The following is an 18,762-nucleotide window of genomic DNA, read 5'->3' as shown; positions in this document are numbered from 1 at the left end:
AGCCTTTAATTTTGAAAAGTTAGGGAATATGGGTTCTTACCTCTATATAACCATCCCGGTGTCTGGTTGACACCATCAGCAGCTTTAAAGAGCACCAGGTTCACTAATATGCCAAATCCGAAGCCCTTATTGTGCAACGGGTATTAGGGTACTTAACCGTTCCTTGATATTTCAAAAATTACCCGGCGCCTGCCAACCATCGATAATGGTAAAACTTCTCATATACTGTAGATAGTCCAACAATGGACTATCACTGTGAGGTTCATGTTCTTTTGTTGAAAACGAGAAGATTTTTATCTGCTCAACCAAATCATTAGTTGTTTCTGCCTTGTTTATATACTTTTTAATTTTATTTTATATATGATTATACTTCTTTTATGCCACATTACTTTAAGACGAAACATTTGCATGGAAAAAAATGCATGGAAAGATTTTACTCTTATGCAGTCAGCGTCAAATATGGGCAGGTCATCTATATTTTAAAACGGATGATTTCACTATTGCATCCATCCACTCTAAAAAGGACAACTACTAAAACATCAATATAATTTAGTTACAGTTCATGGTTACTTGCTTTCGTAGTTTTTTGGGTAATGACAAGTTATGAAAAAACCAAATGATTTTTGCTTAATTTATTGATACAATCCTCAACAACAATTACATGAGCACTACATGATGCCATTATGGTTAATAAGTTTAATCTAAATACCTATTGAATTTAAACTAAATATATTAATTCGTAAAGTAGTTTATATTTATAAATCACAATATATACCAACTTTCAGTTGACAAAATTATTATTTAACTAAAGGAACATATCTAAATATCTTTTGTAGAAACGCATTAGTGTTTCACACCCTAAAGTTAAAATTTACTTCAGTCCTAATTATGGTTTCACAAAAACATAAAGTGCAACGACCTCAACTTACATCGTAGGCATTGTAATTTACTGGTTCAACAGGTTTTTTTATTATAAATGAAATGATCGTGCCTGACGAACGTATCAACCGTTACACAAATACGTAATTTGATTACCATATAGCAGCATTTTTGGTTCCAATACAAATGTTTTTTTAAATTGTTTAACTTTAAAATGTTGTTATACTTTTACGGTATGTTTAATGCTTTCGAACGAACAAGTACTAAAAATATGGAAGCACAAACTCAAATCAAAATAATAGGTGAAAATTTCTATATTTATTGCTGATAGACCAGATTACAAATTCAACTAAACTCGTCTTGGAACAACTTACATAATCTGAAAATAAAACTAAATATCACCACGCCATACACAAACATTTATCTAAAATTTGCTTGAAACGCTAGATGCCTACTATTTTTATAAATATATCATTAAACACACTCAAATAAAAGTTACTAAAACAAGTTACATATAAAGCAAAGACCAATTGGTGTAAAAAATATTTATCTTATATTATTATAATATCAAATACTAGTTAAATTTTTGAATACTTTAGTTAGAATGTTGCAATATTATATGTTTCAAGGATTATAATATATTATTCGAATATTGCCACTATTTTTTACCAATCATAAATAGGCAGCCTCTTACATTTTCTTTCATTCACCCCAATCTATAAACTAATATTTGAAAATCATGCAAATATTTAACATAATATAATATTAAAATAAAATATATTATTGCATGATAATAACGAAAATCACGATGTACATTTTTATCTTTCAATGAACAAGATCAATCAATCTTGATATAATAAAATACTATTTATTCCATAGAGTAATTGTAAATATTAATGTCTTGAAAAAATATGCTTCAAGAGATCAGTTCTACATTATGAGCTGACATACTATAATGTTACATATCTATGTTAAAAATAACTAAGTTCTTATGTACTCAGTAAGGTCAATAAGTCTGGCGAGCACTATGGTTTTGTTTCGCTTAGCAGTCAAGGATAAAAGCTACTGATGTTGAATAAATATATAATTATTCCTACTTCCACAAGTCCATAGGCGAGTGCGTGAGTAATAATAGTGTAAGTTATTCTCAACATATTCCCAAACACTCCAACACCGACAGCTCTGAGTCAGAGCTCTTTAGTGGTCTAGTTGAGATGGAAACCGCGTTCGTTGGTTGCTGCCAGGAGCCTTTCTCGAAGTACCTCTTTGCATGAATACTCCGGCAATTTCAGGTAATGAACGCAGGTGTTCACAGATGGGTAAGATCCGTCTCCGGCATCGACCTGCGAAAACACATTTTGTATGTATGTTTTGTATATTTCTCTAAAATAATATATACTTGTTTTTAAAAGTCAAAACCTTTACAAACACGAGATCAAAATTTGCAGATCTTACCTTTCGCACTACAGTAAGCCGCGGATGCAAATTAGCAAGTCCTCCTGGTGGCAGACTACTGCAGCCTGTCGCGAACTGTAGGAACGCTTTACGTTCGCGGAGTGACATCTCTACCAGCACATCCACGAGACGAAGGAATCCGGGACTGCAATTAAAATATTTACCATGAAATAACTATGTTAAATTGTGAAGTGTAATTTCAGAATGGACGAGTTATGAAGCAGTTCTAGTAACAAGCGATCGAGTGAGTGATGGGGGTGCGCACCTGTCGCGCGTGTAGCCCAGCTTGGGCTCGGTGTACTGCAGCAGGTGGTCCCTGGTCCACACGGGCCCGCGCTCCCCGCACAGCAGCAGGCGCAGCTCGGCGGCGCAGAAGGCGCGCAGGCGGCGCGGCGGGAACACGGCGCCGAAGCCGCGGCGGAAGGCGTTGGTCTGGCGGCGCACGCCGGCGCGCACGGCCCAGCGCGCGGCCGCCTCGGCGTAGGCGCGCGCGTTGTGCGGCCGCACGTCCAGCAGGTCGCCGCCGTCGCACAGCGGCTGCAGCGCGGCGCGCGGGTCGGGGTGCGCCGCCACGTGCGTCATGCTCAGCGCCAGCTGCTCGAACGTGGCGCCCTCCACGCAGATGCCGGCCACGCGCTGCGCCCGCTCCTCCTCGCTCAGCGAGCCATCGCGCATGATGCCATCGTACTCGTCGGCCGCCGCGAGCACGCTCTGCAGGAACCTGCACGCGGAAACAATTGTTAGTATAACCGAAATAACTTCTCTCTAAATATTAGCCATTCAATATTTGTCTAATTTTTTAATTCTATAATTCAATCAAATTCAAAACATCGTATATCTTACCGATGCCTAATAGGGTCGATCTCCTCTAAGCATTCATTAGATAATTCTTCGCCACACATGATACGTAAGAAAGGCTCCGAAAGTGGTAGATCGACGAGTCGGCCATCTTGCAACACCTGTGAAACGACAAAGTACTTCCATTAGATCGAGGCCCCACTTGTCCGTTGTATCGTTTTCCATTAATTTTTTATGACATAACCCAAACCCCATTACTCCGTTATGTCGTCGCGACGCAACGCAGCGCAACGGGTAAATGGGGCCGAGGCCTTAGTCTCATCTCTTATCTCGTAAAGTACTAAATCAAATAAGATTTTCACTATACCTTAGCTAAAAATACTCCTAAGAACCAGAAATATTTGCAAACTTTATCACAGACTGGTGAATCTTGAGGCAAGGGTGACGGGAATAAACCACCTGCACGTGTCACATAGTACCCCGGAGGTTTTTCTGGGAACAAAAAAAGAGCAGTTATAATGAGTTCCTACTAGGGAATCATCAACAGTCTACAATTTGGCCTTTTCTCGCATGAAGAAGGTTTGAGCATTAATCATCACACTTGCTCAATGCGGGTTTGTATTTTTTTACTTATAATTAGGAATTATAAGCCCACGTTTCCTCACGATGTTTTCCTTCATAGTTTGTCAGTGGCGTCTAAATAACCTTAGAAAGTACATGTATAATTTTTTTTCCTAATTTATTCAAATATTATGATTACTTGGAAATAACTGCTAATCTCGCGAGATCTTGCTTAAACCGCTTTTAGTTTTACATTCCCTAGTTGTTAGATAGTAGCAATGTTTGTTGCGTGGTACCGTCGGGCAGGACGAGATGGTGCGGCGCGCTGTCTCGGTCGGAGTGCGCGGCGTCGCTGAGCCACATGCCGAGGTCGGTGCGCTGCAGCTCGGCGGCCACGAGCGCGTAGAACTCCAGCGTGGGGCCCAGCCCCGTGCCCTCCTCGCCCGCGAACTCCACCTCCAGCACCGACTTGCGGCCCGCGTGCACGCGCATCACCTGCAACACCACACATTACTTTATTCTTGCACACAAACCTAATTCATTAAACTTGTTCTTTGTTCTTTTTAAAAAAACGTTGCCCCACATTAGGATTTTCTCCTGTGTCGTGGGTGCGTTTACAAACATACAAGTTCACATACACATCACGCCCAGACCCGGAACAACAATCTGTGGATCACACAAAGAGTTGTTCCGTGCGGGAATCGAACCCGCGACACGTTGCACGGCAGCCAGTTGCCCAGTCACCGCGCCAACCGTGCAGTCAAACTATTATAATTTTGTAAATTTAATGCCAAGGACACACTTTTGTCAATTAAAACATACCTGCATTGCTGACCGCAACAGATCGGGTTGGCGCGGTATCCTCACTCGCTCATGTCGCAGACGACCCATGCGGAACTCGGTCGCTTCCAACTCTGCGCGACGAGGCGACACAGTGTTACCAGATCTAAAATAAAAACACGTGTCGTCTAGTAAACTATTTACCGCACCACACTGACTGACTTGAATAGTAACTTGAAATCAGTTTATAACCAATTTAGTCAAAAAAATACCTTTGTCTGTCGAGAGCACGATCCCTCTGAGCCTGAAGCCAGACTATAGTGCGGGACGTGCCGAACGCAGTGCACGCGAAGAACATCTGGCGAGTCTCCAGTGGGAACAGGAATGGACACCAGTCGTTTAATTGCTGGCACCTGTGGAGATAATCAGTGAGTGTCAGTTAACAGTCTGAGTATAACGTAGAGCGTGTAGTGGTGTAGTGGTGTAGTGGTGTGGTGCAGGTACCAGAGCGGCGTGGCGGCGGCGGCCAGCGTGAGCGGGTCCTGCAGCTGCTGGTGCAGCTTGTTGGTGAGCTTGGTGGACACGAAGTGCTCGGCCGCCAGCGCCGGCGCCGCCGCGCGCAGCCGCCGCAGCACGCGCACGCAGCACGTCGCCATGGCGCCCTCCGCGCCCTCCGCGCCCGCGATGCCGCGCTCTGCAGGACACAACACTCCTACATTATATGGCCCCCATTGCACATATCTTATTGCCAGAGCTAAAACTGTTTTTACCTGGATCGCATGGTTCGTCGTCCTCGCTATCACTTGACGATGCGAACGTTTCCATTCCCTCGATTTCTTTGTAGGTCAATCTAAAAGATTAAGATTTGATATACATCACATTGATTTATACATACATAACACAGGTCTTAAATATTTAAATAGATCAGCCATGTCCCTTTCGACATACAATAGTCACATGGGTAGAACATTATTAAAACAAAAACTATTACTTCACATAAAAAAATAAAAACAAAAAATAAGTACACATCAAACAGACTGCTGATCATCATCATGACTGAGGGAGACTATATTGGAGCAGTGATTCGTCCGATAAAGTCTTTTATAGAGTAGTAGCACTTATCCACCAATAGGTCATGGAGAGTCGTTTTAAATAAGGGAGGGTATAGAAGCACAGGACACGTACGTATAGGTGAGGTCGCGGTGCGTGTCGAGGAGCGGCAGGCGCGAGTTGAGTGCGAGCACGGCGCGGTACAGCGTCCACGACGGACGCTCCAGCGGCAGCGCCGCGCCCGCCGCGCTCAGCACCAGGCGCAGCGCCGGCAGGCGGCCGGCCGGGGCGGCGCCCGCAGAAGGGGCTGCGGCCGCGGCCGACGCGCCGGCCGTGCTGCCCGCCGTATCCGTGCTGCTGCTCTCCTCTCCGTCCGACGACTCATTTAACGGAATTTCCAAATCTGTACAAAATAACAGACAACTTACCGTGGAACAACATTCTCTACGAAACTAGGAGGTACATAAGTGTTTTCTTTATATTTTGTTGTCCACTTACCGACGGTTTGATTCAAATTGGTCCTTCCTGGGCGAGGGTCGAAAGCCGGTATGAGCGCTGAAAACTGTCGCTTGAGCACAAAATCGTCATCCCAAGGTTTACGCTGGCGGCTACCCTGGCCGCTGTTACCACGAACTGCTTCTAACGCCTCTTCCTCCATTAACGACAAAAGATTACGTGAAACCTAAAAACAATGTGATATTTTAATATATTTTAACCAAAATTGAGCATTTCATTGGTAACTGTGTGGTTTCATTGAATATATATTTTGATTTAACATTCGAGTGATGCAATGACAAGATCGCTGTTAATTGATGTGCTATATGAAAACTAAATGTATGATGATATCTGCAGTGAAAAGTTGTACTTACTACCTCCTGATAAGTGGGTTCGTTCTCCTTATCACTGTCGAGTGCGTCATCTCCCTCGTCGTCATCTTCCAGCTCGGTGAGCAGGGCGGGAGCGCGGCAAGACTCCAGGAAGTCTTCTAACGACACCTGCAGCCACTTTTAATATTTATACCCTAATTTAATATTTTTCTACTACTCCTACTTCTATTACTACAATAAGCAACAAGCAATGAACCACAAAATAGCCATTTTATAAAAATTTAAGCAACATTTATAACATGCATTTAAGTAGAAATGTTTACCTGTTCACTTTCACTGGACGTGGAGGTGAGAGACAGTGTGAGCGCATTTTGAGCATTTGGTACTAGCGATGGATAGCTCTGGGCAGCTGACAGCAGACCTCCTGGGAAGTTGCTCGATAGAGCTAAACGCACCAAACTGGAAATTCATAAAACACGTGCCTTATTATCGTTATTTTTGTTATAAATAAAATATTTTGTGAAAATGAAACTTACCTAGGGAATAGACTAGTTGAGTGGTTAGTTCTCGTAGCGCGCTGTGGGTTGTTGCCGCGACCTGCGCCTGAACCACGGCCAACTCCAAGAGATTCCAGTAATCTTGCGGCACCCTGTGGTTTACGTAAGTTTTGGTGAATCATATTTTTATCATAATTTTAAATTTTTCTCACTAATAATGTGAGCACTTATACGAATTGTGTAAAAATTGGAGATAGTAATTTATTTAAATATATTAATATAAAAAAAATATATAAATCTAAGACCAGCACTGACGACATTATAAGCCTAATACAAACAAAGGCCTTTAACAAATTCATTGTTATGTAAGACGAATGACCTGCATATAATGTTTACCTGTTGCGTTAAATCTGGTTCGCTGGCGCTCATGGCCCCCGAGCCGCCGGACTGACTGTCCTTCTTGTGGTCGCCGTACTGACCGTCGGCACCTTCGTTGTCCTCACACTAGAAACAAATCGTAAAATCAATTACACAGGTTCAACATAAAACGATTTCGCCACTATATAATAAATTTTGCTGCACAACCAAACAAGTTAAAACTGAACATTCCATAATTTTTAATATTTGTCTGGATTTGTAATAGTAAACTGCATGTACCTGATTATTAATGTGAAATTTCTGTTTATAATATGAGACAAAGGTACCCATTTCTGAATTAGCAGCAGATAATATAATTTTATTTTAAAAAACTTATAGGATTCCACAAATGTATTTACACATTTAAAACCATGACATACCTCTTGACTAGTAGTTTCTGGTACCGGTTCTTTGGCTGGATAAGGTTTAGTAATGTCGGTGATACTTGTCGGTCCCATTTCCATATTTGTAAACGAAGTGTTGGCCAAATCAATGCAGTTATTGCTCTCAGCTCCCAAGGTTAGAGATTCTACTATTGTTGCCAGATCTAAAACAAAGTCAATGACATTACATTAGATGTGCTTCAGCTTAGTTTATGCCCTGAAAAGAAGCCTGTAAAAAAAGTTTGATTGTTACAGGATAAAAGTCATATTGATTTCCCTAGTTGTAACTTACTAGTACACTTGAAAATAATATAGGACATGTTTTTTGTTGTTAATATACCTGTGTTGATATGATGTGTGGAGTTATTGATGGCGGAGAGGTCAGTGGCGTGGGTACGTGGCCGCGACATGTTGCTGGCCATCTCTTCGCTGGAGATATTGTCCGCAGACGACGCCTGCTCCGTCGACGCTACCGATACCTAGCAACATACATATTCGTAAGAAATACGGATTAAAAATGACAAACCCAATAAAATTAATCTTTTGTTACTGTTAAAACAAATTATATCATTATCAAATAAATAAAAGTGTACCTGGTGATCTACAGCCGTAGCGTCGGGCAGGCTAGGAGTGGAGTGGCTCTTGCGGCCTTGTTTGGCCTCACCACCAGTGGCGCCACCACTCACCACTTTGAGATCAAATTTACCTTCTGCGCCCATACGGTAAGAGTTGCGTCCGCCATGATCCCACCTTTTGAAAAATATAGGATTATAAATCGAAGTCCATTTTTATGTTTATGCAGTACATTTGAAGCCTTTTATCAGCGGAAATTACATTTGCTCAGAACTAAAAAGAGATACCGTTACAATAAGAGTATAGCAATGGATGTTGGCAGCGGTGTATGTACGGACCTGACGTCGACCCATCCGTTGTGCAGGTCGGAGGTGACGGTGCCGAGCGCGGGGTGCGGGCCGTCCTGGTCGCGCCACTTCCAGTCGGGGCCGCGCAGCACGCGCGCGCCCGCGCACACGCCGCGCGCCCCGCGCGACCAGCGCCGCGCGCGCGCCCCGCCCACACCCGCGCCCACCGCCGAGCTGGCGCCGCCCATCTGCCGCGGACCCACCTCGTTCACGCTCAGCACCTGCCCATATCGAGCGATACATACTTTAATGTTTCGACAACGGTTATTGGTAACAACACCATAGTTCATTCATTATATCAACTACGCATTTCTGACAATTGCATGTTGCCATAAATCCATACCAACCTTGCCATAAATCTCTAGTCCAGACAGTGACAAGTAATGGCTTTGTCCACTGGCATTCTTTCCATTTTGCTGTATTCTTAAGAAGCGATATGGCGCATCGGATCGTATCCGCCACGTAGCCGTGCAACCTGGTTCTTGTAGTGTTTGCTCATCATTGTGAGCCAACAGAGTAGTCCATGTCACACCATCAGCCGACATCTAGGAAACGTTTTCAAATATTATGACAAATCGATTTTTTAAGAAACTTTAGGTTCCTGAAATTGGTTTAACCCAACTATACTTACTTGGAAGAGCCAATTTCTCAAAGCCGAGCGCCCGTATCCTCGAGCATGACGCATCGTGTATGCAGTAGGAATTACTTGTAAGCCCAAGTCTACAGCTATAAAAGCTCGCCTGTCATCATTGGTATGAACGTTCAAAGGTTCAGGTGACCTCGACAACACATCCTCAGCGCGACCATAAGGTAACTGCCTTCCATCAGATGACCAAACACTGACTAAGCCATGTGCACCAGGGTTAACCCATTCGCAAGTGCCTGCGTTGCTGCCGATGAAGTAAATAATTCCATTTTCGTCAAAATCGTGCTAAAAATAACAAAATAGTTATCAGTGAGAATTGTCAATAAAAATAATAAAACAAAATATCGAATAGTTACTTACATCATACGTGAATGTGATAGGTGCTTCTGCTTTTATCTTCTGCACGAAGTTGAAAGTAGATCTGTCCATGTCGTACCACTGGCGGGCGACAGATTTAGCAAGGAATCTCTCGAGCTGTCGAACTGTTGTAAGCGCCTCTACTTTTAAGTTACGGCCAGCGTTGTTGCCGTTATTTGACATCGAATCTTCGGTAGCTTCATCGTTGGCACGTTCGACACGCAAACTAAAAATGAAAATGTGTTTAATGTATTGTAATGATGGAAGTTGAGAAATGACACGGTATTTAAGTCGGGTCGGAGTGCGGTACCGTATGCGCTTGGTGAGCGTGTGCAGCGTGCCGGTGGAGGGCGGCGGCGCGTCGTGCGGCGCGTGCACGGGCAGGCGCTCCACGGACTCCAGCACGGCCACCAGGCGCGCCGCCAGCACGCCGCCCGCCGCGCCGCCGCGCCGCGCCACCCACTCGCGCACCAGGCGCGCGCGCGCCGCCGCCTGACCCGGAGCGTCTGCAAACATTGCATCATTTACATTTCCTGCATACTTATACGAAACTTTATGCATTGGAAATCGATACCATAAGTAATCACGAGTCGTTGAACTACGATGCTAAGTAGACAAGAATATACGCTCGCCCATGCTCACTGACACCTGACTTTTGGGCAAAAAACTGTAGAAAATTGATGGCCAAGATTTCATTTTATTAACATACAAAATAAATTTGCTCTTACCATTAGCTTGTGGTGAAAGTACTTGCAACAATGAAGGTGCTAGTCCAGACGACTGCAATTCGTAGGCGGAGAGCAGTTCATCACCGCACAATAACTCGGTCAGTTGATCCAGAGACTCATTTAGCTCGTTTTGCCAATCATCTGTACACAATAATAATGATTATAGTATAGAACATGTTCACCAAATCAAATGAACCAAAATTATGTAAGATCTTACCAGTGGGCTGCGTGGCGAGTCGCTGCATGCGCGCGAGCAGGGCCCGTAGCCGCGCGACGGGCGGGCGCGGCTGGCGCGTGGCCGCGTTGGCCAGGTGGCGCGAGTACAGCGCGCGGGCTCGCTCGCATACCTGCCGCAAACATATTATTTATATTAACACTGCAAAAACCTAAAATACCTACCATTATACAAAAATTAAGTGATTCAAGGGCTTAATATCAATGAATGATAGAAATATTCCAAATCGCTCACATTTTTTAGTAATTGATGTAAAATAATGTTTTAGAAGTTTAGCGTAATGACAAACCTGTGCTTTCAATGCCTCTGCTTTAGCTGCTAACCGGGAACGGCTTGCATTCACTGCGTTGTGAGGGGTCACATTCCTGCGATCAGTCCAGCCGCTTGCTAACTCAGGTCCTGGTAAAAATAATATATAAACATTTAAACATAATTTAAAATTGTCTAATTATATCCACAACGATAGATGTACATTAAGTTCTTTTTTCTCACCTAAAAATGTTTCAGCAGTGAATGAATGTTTAGTGCCCCTGTTGGACTCGAAAATGAAGCCAGGTAAGTCTTCTCTGAGTATGGTGGTTTGTTGTTGACCATCAGTATTGTGGATTTGAAGTTCCTTTTCCCTTAAAAACACATAAAAGAAATAAAAAATATGGTATAGTATAAAGAATACGATAAAAATGTGATGTGTGTATGTTTAACTTACTTTTTACATGAGAGAGACCAGTTTCCTATAATCAATTTAGATGGTCCAGGTTTTGAGAGAATCGGTTGAGGAACGGTATTCTTCACAGAGGCTCGCGCTCTTTGCAGTTTATCTATGAACTCTCCACGATTTTCTGCAACCGATGCAAACATATGAATTAATATGAAATTCACAAGAAAGAAGGAGATGCTCGATAGATGATATTTTTGTATTTTATTTATTAGGGAATACAAACAATAGCTATCGATAGTATTAGAAGATGTGGGGGAACAATACCGGTGTTATCGGTCTGATGCTCGGGGCTGCCGCTGGAGTACATGGTGGCCAGCTTGCCGTCGAGCAGGAAGCGGAACCAGCCGTTGCTGCCGGTGCTGAGCTCCAGCGCGGCCGCGTCGCTCCACACGTACAGCGCGTCGCGGCCGCGGCACAGCGCCCACTCCGCCCACGAGTAGCCCACGCCGCTGGCCAGGCACGACGCGTCCTCGCTGCTGCCTGCGCCACGCATCGCTCACTTAGCACGCCCACTCACTCACTCCGCCTCCAACTTACTCTCGCTAGTACCCCACTTACCAGGAACATTGGAGGTTTCACTATCCGACGTCAGGAAAGCGGCCGGAGCGGCCGCGAGACTCTCCACTTTGCTGAAGACGCCGAGGCGCGCGAACTGTTCTAAATATATGTCCGAAGCCTTCACCATCAACTCCTCGGCTATACCGAGAACTATGAGATGGCCGTCGTCGTCATCCTAAATATAATGATTACTTTATTCGGAATTCAAAAACCAAAAGTTTCTTATGATATGATTCATGAAATGTTCAAGTCATAGTTTTATATTACCACTTTTATGATATTAATATATTGAAAATATCACAATAATCCATACAACACAAATTACAACAATAAAAATACACTTCTTATTTTTTATTATAAATTCATTATCATCGCAATCAAGGTAATATTGTTGTAAGTAATAATTGTAGCTCTTGTTCGAAAGTTGTAACAAAGTTTATGCACCACAGTAGTCTGCGGTGCATAAACGTGAATACGCAACACGCGATGGTTATTTGCGGATTTAATGTATTATATCGAAATCGATTTAGATAGTCATTTTCATACGTTTTGTAATGAGAAGTGTATTATTATTAAACACAAACATAATAAACACAAAAGAAGGATTGTTGATGCAGGTAAGTTTCGATGGTGTGATGTCTTTACAGAAATGTAAATGTGTTCAAGAATAAATGATTATGAGAAAAACAAGAAACCAGTTTTTCCAAAACTCAGCATACGACAAAAAGAAATATTAGTAGTATAAGTATTATGATTATGGTCATTGACACAAATATTGATGTACCAGCTATCATTCTACGATCTAAGCTGAGCGCAGTTGATGGCATCATTCAACGGATACAAGCCAAAACAATCATTAATTTCCAAACGATACACATATAAATCCGTGCAATGGTGTCTCAAGCAATATGAGGTTACGGCTCTAAAATAATTAGGTAAGTTTTTTTGTTTTGACCTGTTCTTTTTTATATCAAATTCACATCATTACTGGATAAAACTTCACAGACTGTGTATAATAATTATATAGCATAAATAATTTGGAAAAGTCGAAATTATAAACTAATTTTATACAGCTAAAAGTCTCTAATGAAAATATGCAATTTTAAGCGCGTCGTAGGTATAAGAAATAACCAATAGCGAGTCATTTTAGAGCCGGTGCTCACGGTCAGGTTCGTGGGAGCATCACACCATCGTAACGTTACCGCAGGCGGGCGGATATAGCGGCAGCGCAGCAGGCGGCCCGCGCGCCGCGCCCCGCCCGGCTCCGCCTGCACACACACAACGTCAGCGCCGGCCCGGCCGCAGCTCGCGCGCGGCCCCCCGCACTCACCGCGTTGTCCAGCACGGCCGCCACCAGCTGCGTCAGCAGCGCGGCGGCGGGCGGCTCGCGCCGCAGCGACAGCGCGCGCAGCAGGCGCGCCGGCGCGTAGTGCACCATCTTGCGGACCAGCGACAGGCACGCGCGCCGCACGCCCGCGCCGCCCGCGCCCAGGTAGCGCGCAGAGAACACCGGCACCAACCGTCTGCACACCACCATTTAATCGATTAACTTTCTATCCACCGGTCGATCCCGATACATCAGCAATTTAACAAAAATGTATCTTACTCCAGGTATACTGCTGCCATTTCTTTATCGCCAGTTTCAGGGAAATCATCATCATTGGTTGGTGAAGGCGAGTCGTGGTTACCGACTACCAACCACTCTCCAGGACACTGCAGGATCGCTGCCACTTCTCTATGACCTGGATTTAAAAAAATATATTAATAAAGTAAATAAACTTTCGTGATATTGTAATAACCAAAAATTTAAAGATTGACCATATCTCACCTTGATCATGTCTTTCTCGAGCCTTGTCAAGAGGTGTCTTTCCATCTTCGTCACGTAGGTCGGCATTTGCACCATAACGAAGTAACACTTTAGCAATAGCAGGACGACCAAAGCAAGCCGCGTAATGCAACGACGAACTACGTTGTCCACGATTCACGTCAGCACCTATGATGAAATTTCAACCCATTAGAAATTAAAGCATGAATACTTTGCAAAATATATTCGTATAAATGATTCGTAGTACAGATTTAATTGAAGAGTAGTGCAGAATTACTCTATATTAAACGCTTACCTTTCTCGCACAAGAATTCGACCATTTCCCTTGTACCGAAAGCTGAGGCCCAGTTGAGTAGGGTTTGTCCGACGTCATCGGTGAAGTTGACATCGACGGCGCCGCTAGAGACGGCGGCGAGCAGTGCGTCGGTGTCCTTGCCGCGGATGCAGTCGATGAGCTGTCGGTGCGACTTGTCCCCGCGCGCGCCGCTGCCGCCGCCCGACGAGCCCTCGCCGCTGGCTCCGCCCGACGCACTCGACCCCGACGTCGAACTACCGTTACGGTTCGACCCACTGATGCACGACCACAATTTCATCAATAAAATGTTTACTTCGAAGTTTAATGTGATTTATTATTCTATACCAAATTAAGAATTTACCATTGCTAAATTAACTATTAATTACATAATACTATTGTTTGAATAAATTAAAAACCATTAAAAGATATGAAGGAGGTGTCTTACTTCTGTATAGCATGTCGTCCTTCACACAAGAGAACAAGCAACAAATCCACCAGCCGCATACATTCGAGACACCAACGCTCATCAGCCTGTACTGCCGCCTCCACAGCTGAGCACAACTCCAAACGGACGAGATCCTACAATATAATATAGTGATAACAAAGTTGATATCAAAAAGCATTAATTTATAGTATGTTAATATGCAAGTTAAAACACAGGCAACCTGAATACATTGTTAACTTACATGAGTAATTTGTGCAGAACCACGGCACAGTGTAGACAGTAAACTAACTGTAGTAGACACAGCTGGAGCTGAACATTTATCATCGCCACTCTCGGCACTGCCCAGGCGGCGCACTAATTCCTCTATTAGACCTGTCGATAGAATAGAATGTTTAATAATAATACTTACGGTGTTTTTATTTCCTTAATCAAGACAATTATCTATAGAAAAGCATCCGTTCTATTAATCACACATTCTTTAAAATTAAACAATTTTAAACCAGTGATTAATAGTTACACATCTACATGTAACGAGAAAAAAGTTATGAGTATCATACCATGTTCAGCGAGAGGAGCCGGGTCAGCATGCGCACGTGCAAATCTGTCAGCTAGCGACGCGAAACACCGGAGCGCTGCGTCTGCCACCCGCGCGTCATTGTGACGTAGAAGTGCTGATAGAGACGAAACTGCGTCACCCACGCGAGCGTCACCTGGCTCCATTTTGCCACAAACCCTAATAATATAAATTATTCATGATATTACTTCATGACCATAATAAAAAACATACAAAAAACAATCATTAACTGGATTTAATTAACAAACCTTGATACCACTGCCATTGCTGAGTGGAGAGTGTCCTTGTGCACAGATGTACCATGATGTGTAATGAAGTGTAACACTGCAGGCAGGCCACCACCTTCCCAAACAGCACCAGCTTCCCTAGTGCAAACTAACTCCAACACCTGTGGTTCAAAACACCATTTAGTTACAGTCAAACTTGATATTGTAAATACATCCTCTTAATTACATGTTCTCCAAATAGGTACTTACTTTAATGCACTGTTCTGCAAGATCTTTGCTGGTACGGTTGTTGGGATCAACTGTGAGCAATCTGCTGCAAATAGCTTTGACTGCTCCTTCAATGGCTACAATTCTTCTTGTGCATTCCGCTGCAATAATATTTATATGGTCAGTATCTCATCATAGACTTTGTATAACTAATTCAAATATCTTTAATGAATCTGTCTTGAATGAATAGTGAACCGCGCGATTTTTCCCTTTGTAATTTTTCTTGAGCCAGTACTTCCGGAGATTAGTATGTTCAAGCAAACAAACTAACTCTTCAGCTTTATATGATAATAAGTAAGTATAAGATAGAATACCAATGGTGAACTACCTGCTCCCCAAGTGTAAATACTCTATATGATAGAACTATGAGCATGATCATAAAACAATAAACTTACCAGAAACATCCAGATAGTATGTAATAGCTCTGGCTGTCACTTCCAGTACATTGTCAGGTGCACATTCATCTAAGAAGATTTTACATAATGCTGGGAGAAATGTTCGAGGAGGGCAGCTGAAAGACCAAAATATGTTTATTTATCATTTTCAATAGATTTCCTCATAGCTATTAAGGAATGTAGCATTCAGTAAACTTTAGAAATGCTGAACAAAAATGCATTAGTTTTGAATGAATATTAATGAAGTGAACATGTTTGTGAGCTGCGATTTCTTTCTCTTGTAACAAAAAACTAAGGTTTATATTTTACATATTAAATCCATATTCCACTTATTTCTTTGTTATTGAAATTAATGTATAGGTACTGTGTTTTGAATAAAAACATTAATTTGTTCCATAATATAGTTAAAATATTAAAATAAATGTTCTCATGTTTTGAATATGTGCTATTATTTTGCATTCTTATCCAAACACACTGAGTCACAACAGGGCATGTCAAGACTCAATAATCATAATGACACTGTAACAGTTAACATTCCAAAAATGCCATACTTTACCTAATGAATGTGACGAACAAGCTGTTTCACAATATTTCTCAATACATAATTTTGTTATGGAAAAATGTAGTAAAGCTTTAAATTACATTTTAACTATAAAACTTAATTACTTGATGTAGTGTTCAACATTTAACTTCCACGATATATTCAGAGAATACCATGGCAACCAAGTTTCTTAGTTAGATTATTGTGTTACTGCTTTGTATAGTAAAATATGTGAAGATGAATATAATACATGTCAACTTTTCTAATTATTTAATTCATGCACTGTTTGCAGAAGAAAATTACACAAGACATTTAGTATTGATTAATACTAAATGTCTTGTGTAATTTTTTTAATGACATTACTGCATGACTTTGCCTGACTATAATGCATGACTACACCTCTGACTAATAAACACCATGGTTAAAGCTCAAATCAAACTTATATCAAAGGAGACAACTGAGAGGCGTAACTGATTTCAACAACCAGATTTTATAAGTGAATGAGAAAATCTGATTGTGGGACCATATGAAAAAAGTAATACCTAATAGTGATCCTTAACTTAACAAGAATGATAGAAAAATGCACCCTGACCAGGAAAAGGTTCCCAACCTTTTCCCTTTACCCTTGATTTAACATAATGATGAGATAATTATAATCATTTATAGTAACCTATATTCAGTAGTTCTAGTAAATACAAGTATATTAATGGCACAGTGTGATATTACTATCACTCTAGGTGTCATAGTTCATACAGTGCACTTTTGTACCTTCACTTAATGTTGACTCCGGCTCTGTTTATAAATATTGTTTATAATTAAAGTATTTGTTTAGGTTGCATTGATATTAGTACAACTTTTACTATACCTTTCAAAGCATCGATCCACATTATCGGACATGAGAAGCAGCATGCAGAGCTGTTCAAGAGCAATGAGCTGCATGTCACGCTCATCACCCTGCCCAGTCAGCAGCCATTCTAAAAGGGTTTCTGGATCCACCTCCGCCATCTATGTCAAAGATTATTTTACAATAAATATTATAAAACAAACTTCTATCGTTATATAACCAATTATATACTAAAGCATTTAGCTACCTTCTTGATTTAGTGGCCCAGGTCACCTGTAATAGGAATATTTTGTTGTAAAAACAGACATACTAATTAACTACTAGTGTAAAAAGTGGTAAAACAGTTAGGATGTCTTTGTTAAAACTGTGAAGGTTACTGTATATAACAATAAACTATGAGGATGGTGTAAATAGTTATGAAATTGGTTCAATGAACTAGAGCACTACATACATTCTAGTCTACACCAAAAACGTTTACCTATGTTGGAAAACATAAACTTTAAAGTTTATAAAATAAAGCTAATTACTAATAAAAAATTGTGACATAGATTTTAAAATTATGTATCTATGTAGGTTACGGAATATTACGACTCTGTGAATATGAACAGAATGGACCTTTCTCTTTCGTAATATTAGAACGAGCGATCACAAACGTGATTAAAGAAATATCGCAAAGATATTATATAGTAAACAGAAAATAATAATCAAAAACATAAACAATGATAAAATAAGCACAATAAATAAATAAAGTTTTAGGGCAAGAGTGAAGGTGACAATGTATTTCTTACCACTTATAATCAATTCACACTAATCATCGATGTCAAATAAAATCCACTACAAATTATTTAATAAAATCTAAAGCTCAAGTTATAATTACACCAAGCTAATAATGCAACGCAATTAATCGCACAAGATTTTCTAAAATCTCTTGACACCAAAATCATCAATCGCCATTCCCACAGATGAAATAGGAAAATAAAATACGAAATGCGAATGATTTTTTGTGAAATTTCTTTAGGTTGGCAACACTATTTATTTTACCATAGACAAAGTGAATGATAGAAACAATGATCAGTCCTGCACCACCCCAAAATGCAATTTTGTATATTTGGTAAATCAATTATTACATGATTGTTAAATATATTATATTTATATAAATAAAAACTTTAACCTCGTTTAAATGCTGACTGACACGGATTGGTTTCAAAAGTATTAATAAAAGGGATTTAGGTAACACTATTTGGTTTACCCAAAACTGGTTACCGAAATCAACGACGTTGGAAAACCTATATTTTTTATATAAATATACGCGTTTTTATACAGCAGTCCTAACAAACAAAAAGTAAAGTACCTACTAGAAATAGTTTAGCTGAATATGATAAAATTCAATGAGGTACAAGAACGTTGAAAAAAATTTTTTTTTCATTCTTGATGACAATTGATACTGTCGATATGGTCGTTGAGGACATGGGGTATACGTGGCAAGGATGTTGAAAAAAGGATACGTATATGCAAAAGGATCGTGCTAATTGATGCTCTA

The 18,762-nt window shown here is 41.2% G+C and overlaps 1 protein-coding gene across 2 annotated transcripts; it reads right to left on the bottom strand.

Moving 5' to 3' along the window:
- Window positions 1–617: 617 nt before the first annotated feature.
- On the bottom strand, window positions 618–18,204 carry LOC118281573 (E3 ubiquitin-protein ligase Ufd4). 2 transcript variants are annotated; one of them, XM_050706064.1, is made up of 45 exons: window positions 18,011–18,204; window positions 17,470–17,495; window positions 17,244–17,383; window positions 15,838–15,953; window positions 15,425–15,543; window positions 15,197–15,336; window positions 14,932–15,107; window positions 14,616–14,746; window positions 14,375–14,508; window positions 13,930–14,204; window positions 13,638–13,802; window positions 13,416–13,551; window positions 13,140–13,332; window positions 13,012–13,077; window positions 11,810–11,984; window positions 11,516–11,731; window positions 11,240–11,372; window positions 11,026–11,156; window positions 10,823–10,932; window positions 10,516–10,645; window positions 10,299–10,439; window positions 9,881–10,076; window positions 9,574–9,796; window positions 9,199–9,498; window positions 8,915–9,112; window positions 8,559–8,788; window positions 8,241–8,397; window positions 7,988–8,126; window positions 7,645–7,811; window positions 7,244–7,351; window positions 6,887–6,999; window positions 6,674–6,809; window positions 6,393–6,527; window positions 6,022–6,205; window positions 5,659–5,926; window positions 5,244–5,323; window positions 4,978–5,167; window positions 4,746–4,886; window positions 4,516–4,639; window positions 3,990–4,188; window positions 3,500–3,624; window positions 3,178–3,293; window positions 2,600–3,055; window positions 2,335–2,479; window positions 618–2,222 (listed from the first exon to the last, which is right to left on the bottom strand). In XM_050706064.1, the coding sequence occupies exons 3-45, from the start codon at window positions 17,381–17,383 to the stop codon at window positions 2,085–2,087; spliced, it is 7,095 nt and encodes a 2,364-aa protein (XP_050562021.1). In that variant the 5' UTR covers window positions 17,470–17,495; window positions 18,011–18,204; the 3' UTR covers window positions 618–2,084. The 2 variants fall into 2 exon arrangements, with proteins under 2 accessions (XP_050562021.1, XP_050562022.1); XM_050706065.1 differs by having other exon boundaries at window positions 6,393–6,518; window positions 18,011–18,203.
- Between the last annotated feature and the right edge of the window lie 558 nt (window positions 18,205–18,762).

The sequence above is a fragment of the Spodoptera frugiperda genome, chromosome 28 (assembly GCF_023101765.2).
Source record: "Spodoptera frugiperda isolate SF20-4 chromosome 28, AGI-APGP_CSIRO_Sfru_2.0, whole genome shotgun sequence".
Lineage (NCBI taxonomy): Eukaryota > Metazoa > Arthropoda > Insecta > Lepidoptera > Noctuidae > Spodoptera > Spodoptera frugiperda.
This window is presented reverse-complemented; position numbering and strand designations above follow the sequence as displayed.

Excerpts from the sequence above, each read along its gene's own strand:
- LOC118281573 (XM_050706064.1), bottom strand. The coding sequence starts at position 17,383 with ATGGCGGAGGTGGATCCAGAAACCCTTTTAGAATGGCTGCTGACTGGG. Across the intron at positions 13,078-13,139 it reads CGGCCGTGCTGGACAACGCG|GCGGAGCCGGGCGGGGCGCG; the intron begins GTGAGTGCGGGG and ends GTGTGTGTGCAG. Across the intron at positions 10,440-10,515 it reads ACTCGCCACGCAGCCCACTG|ATGATTGGCAAAACGAGCTA; the intron begins GTAAGATCTTAC and ends TATTGTGTACAG.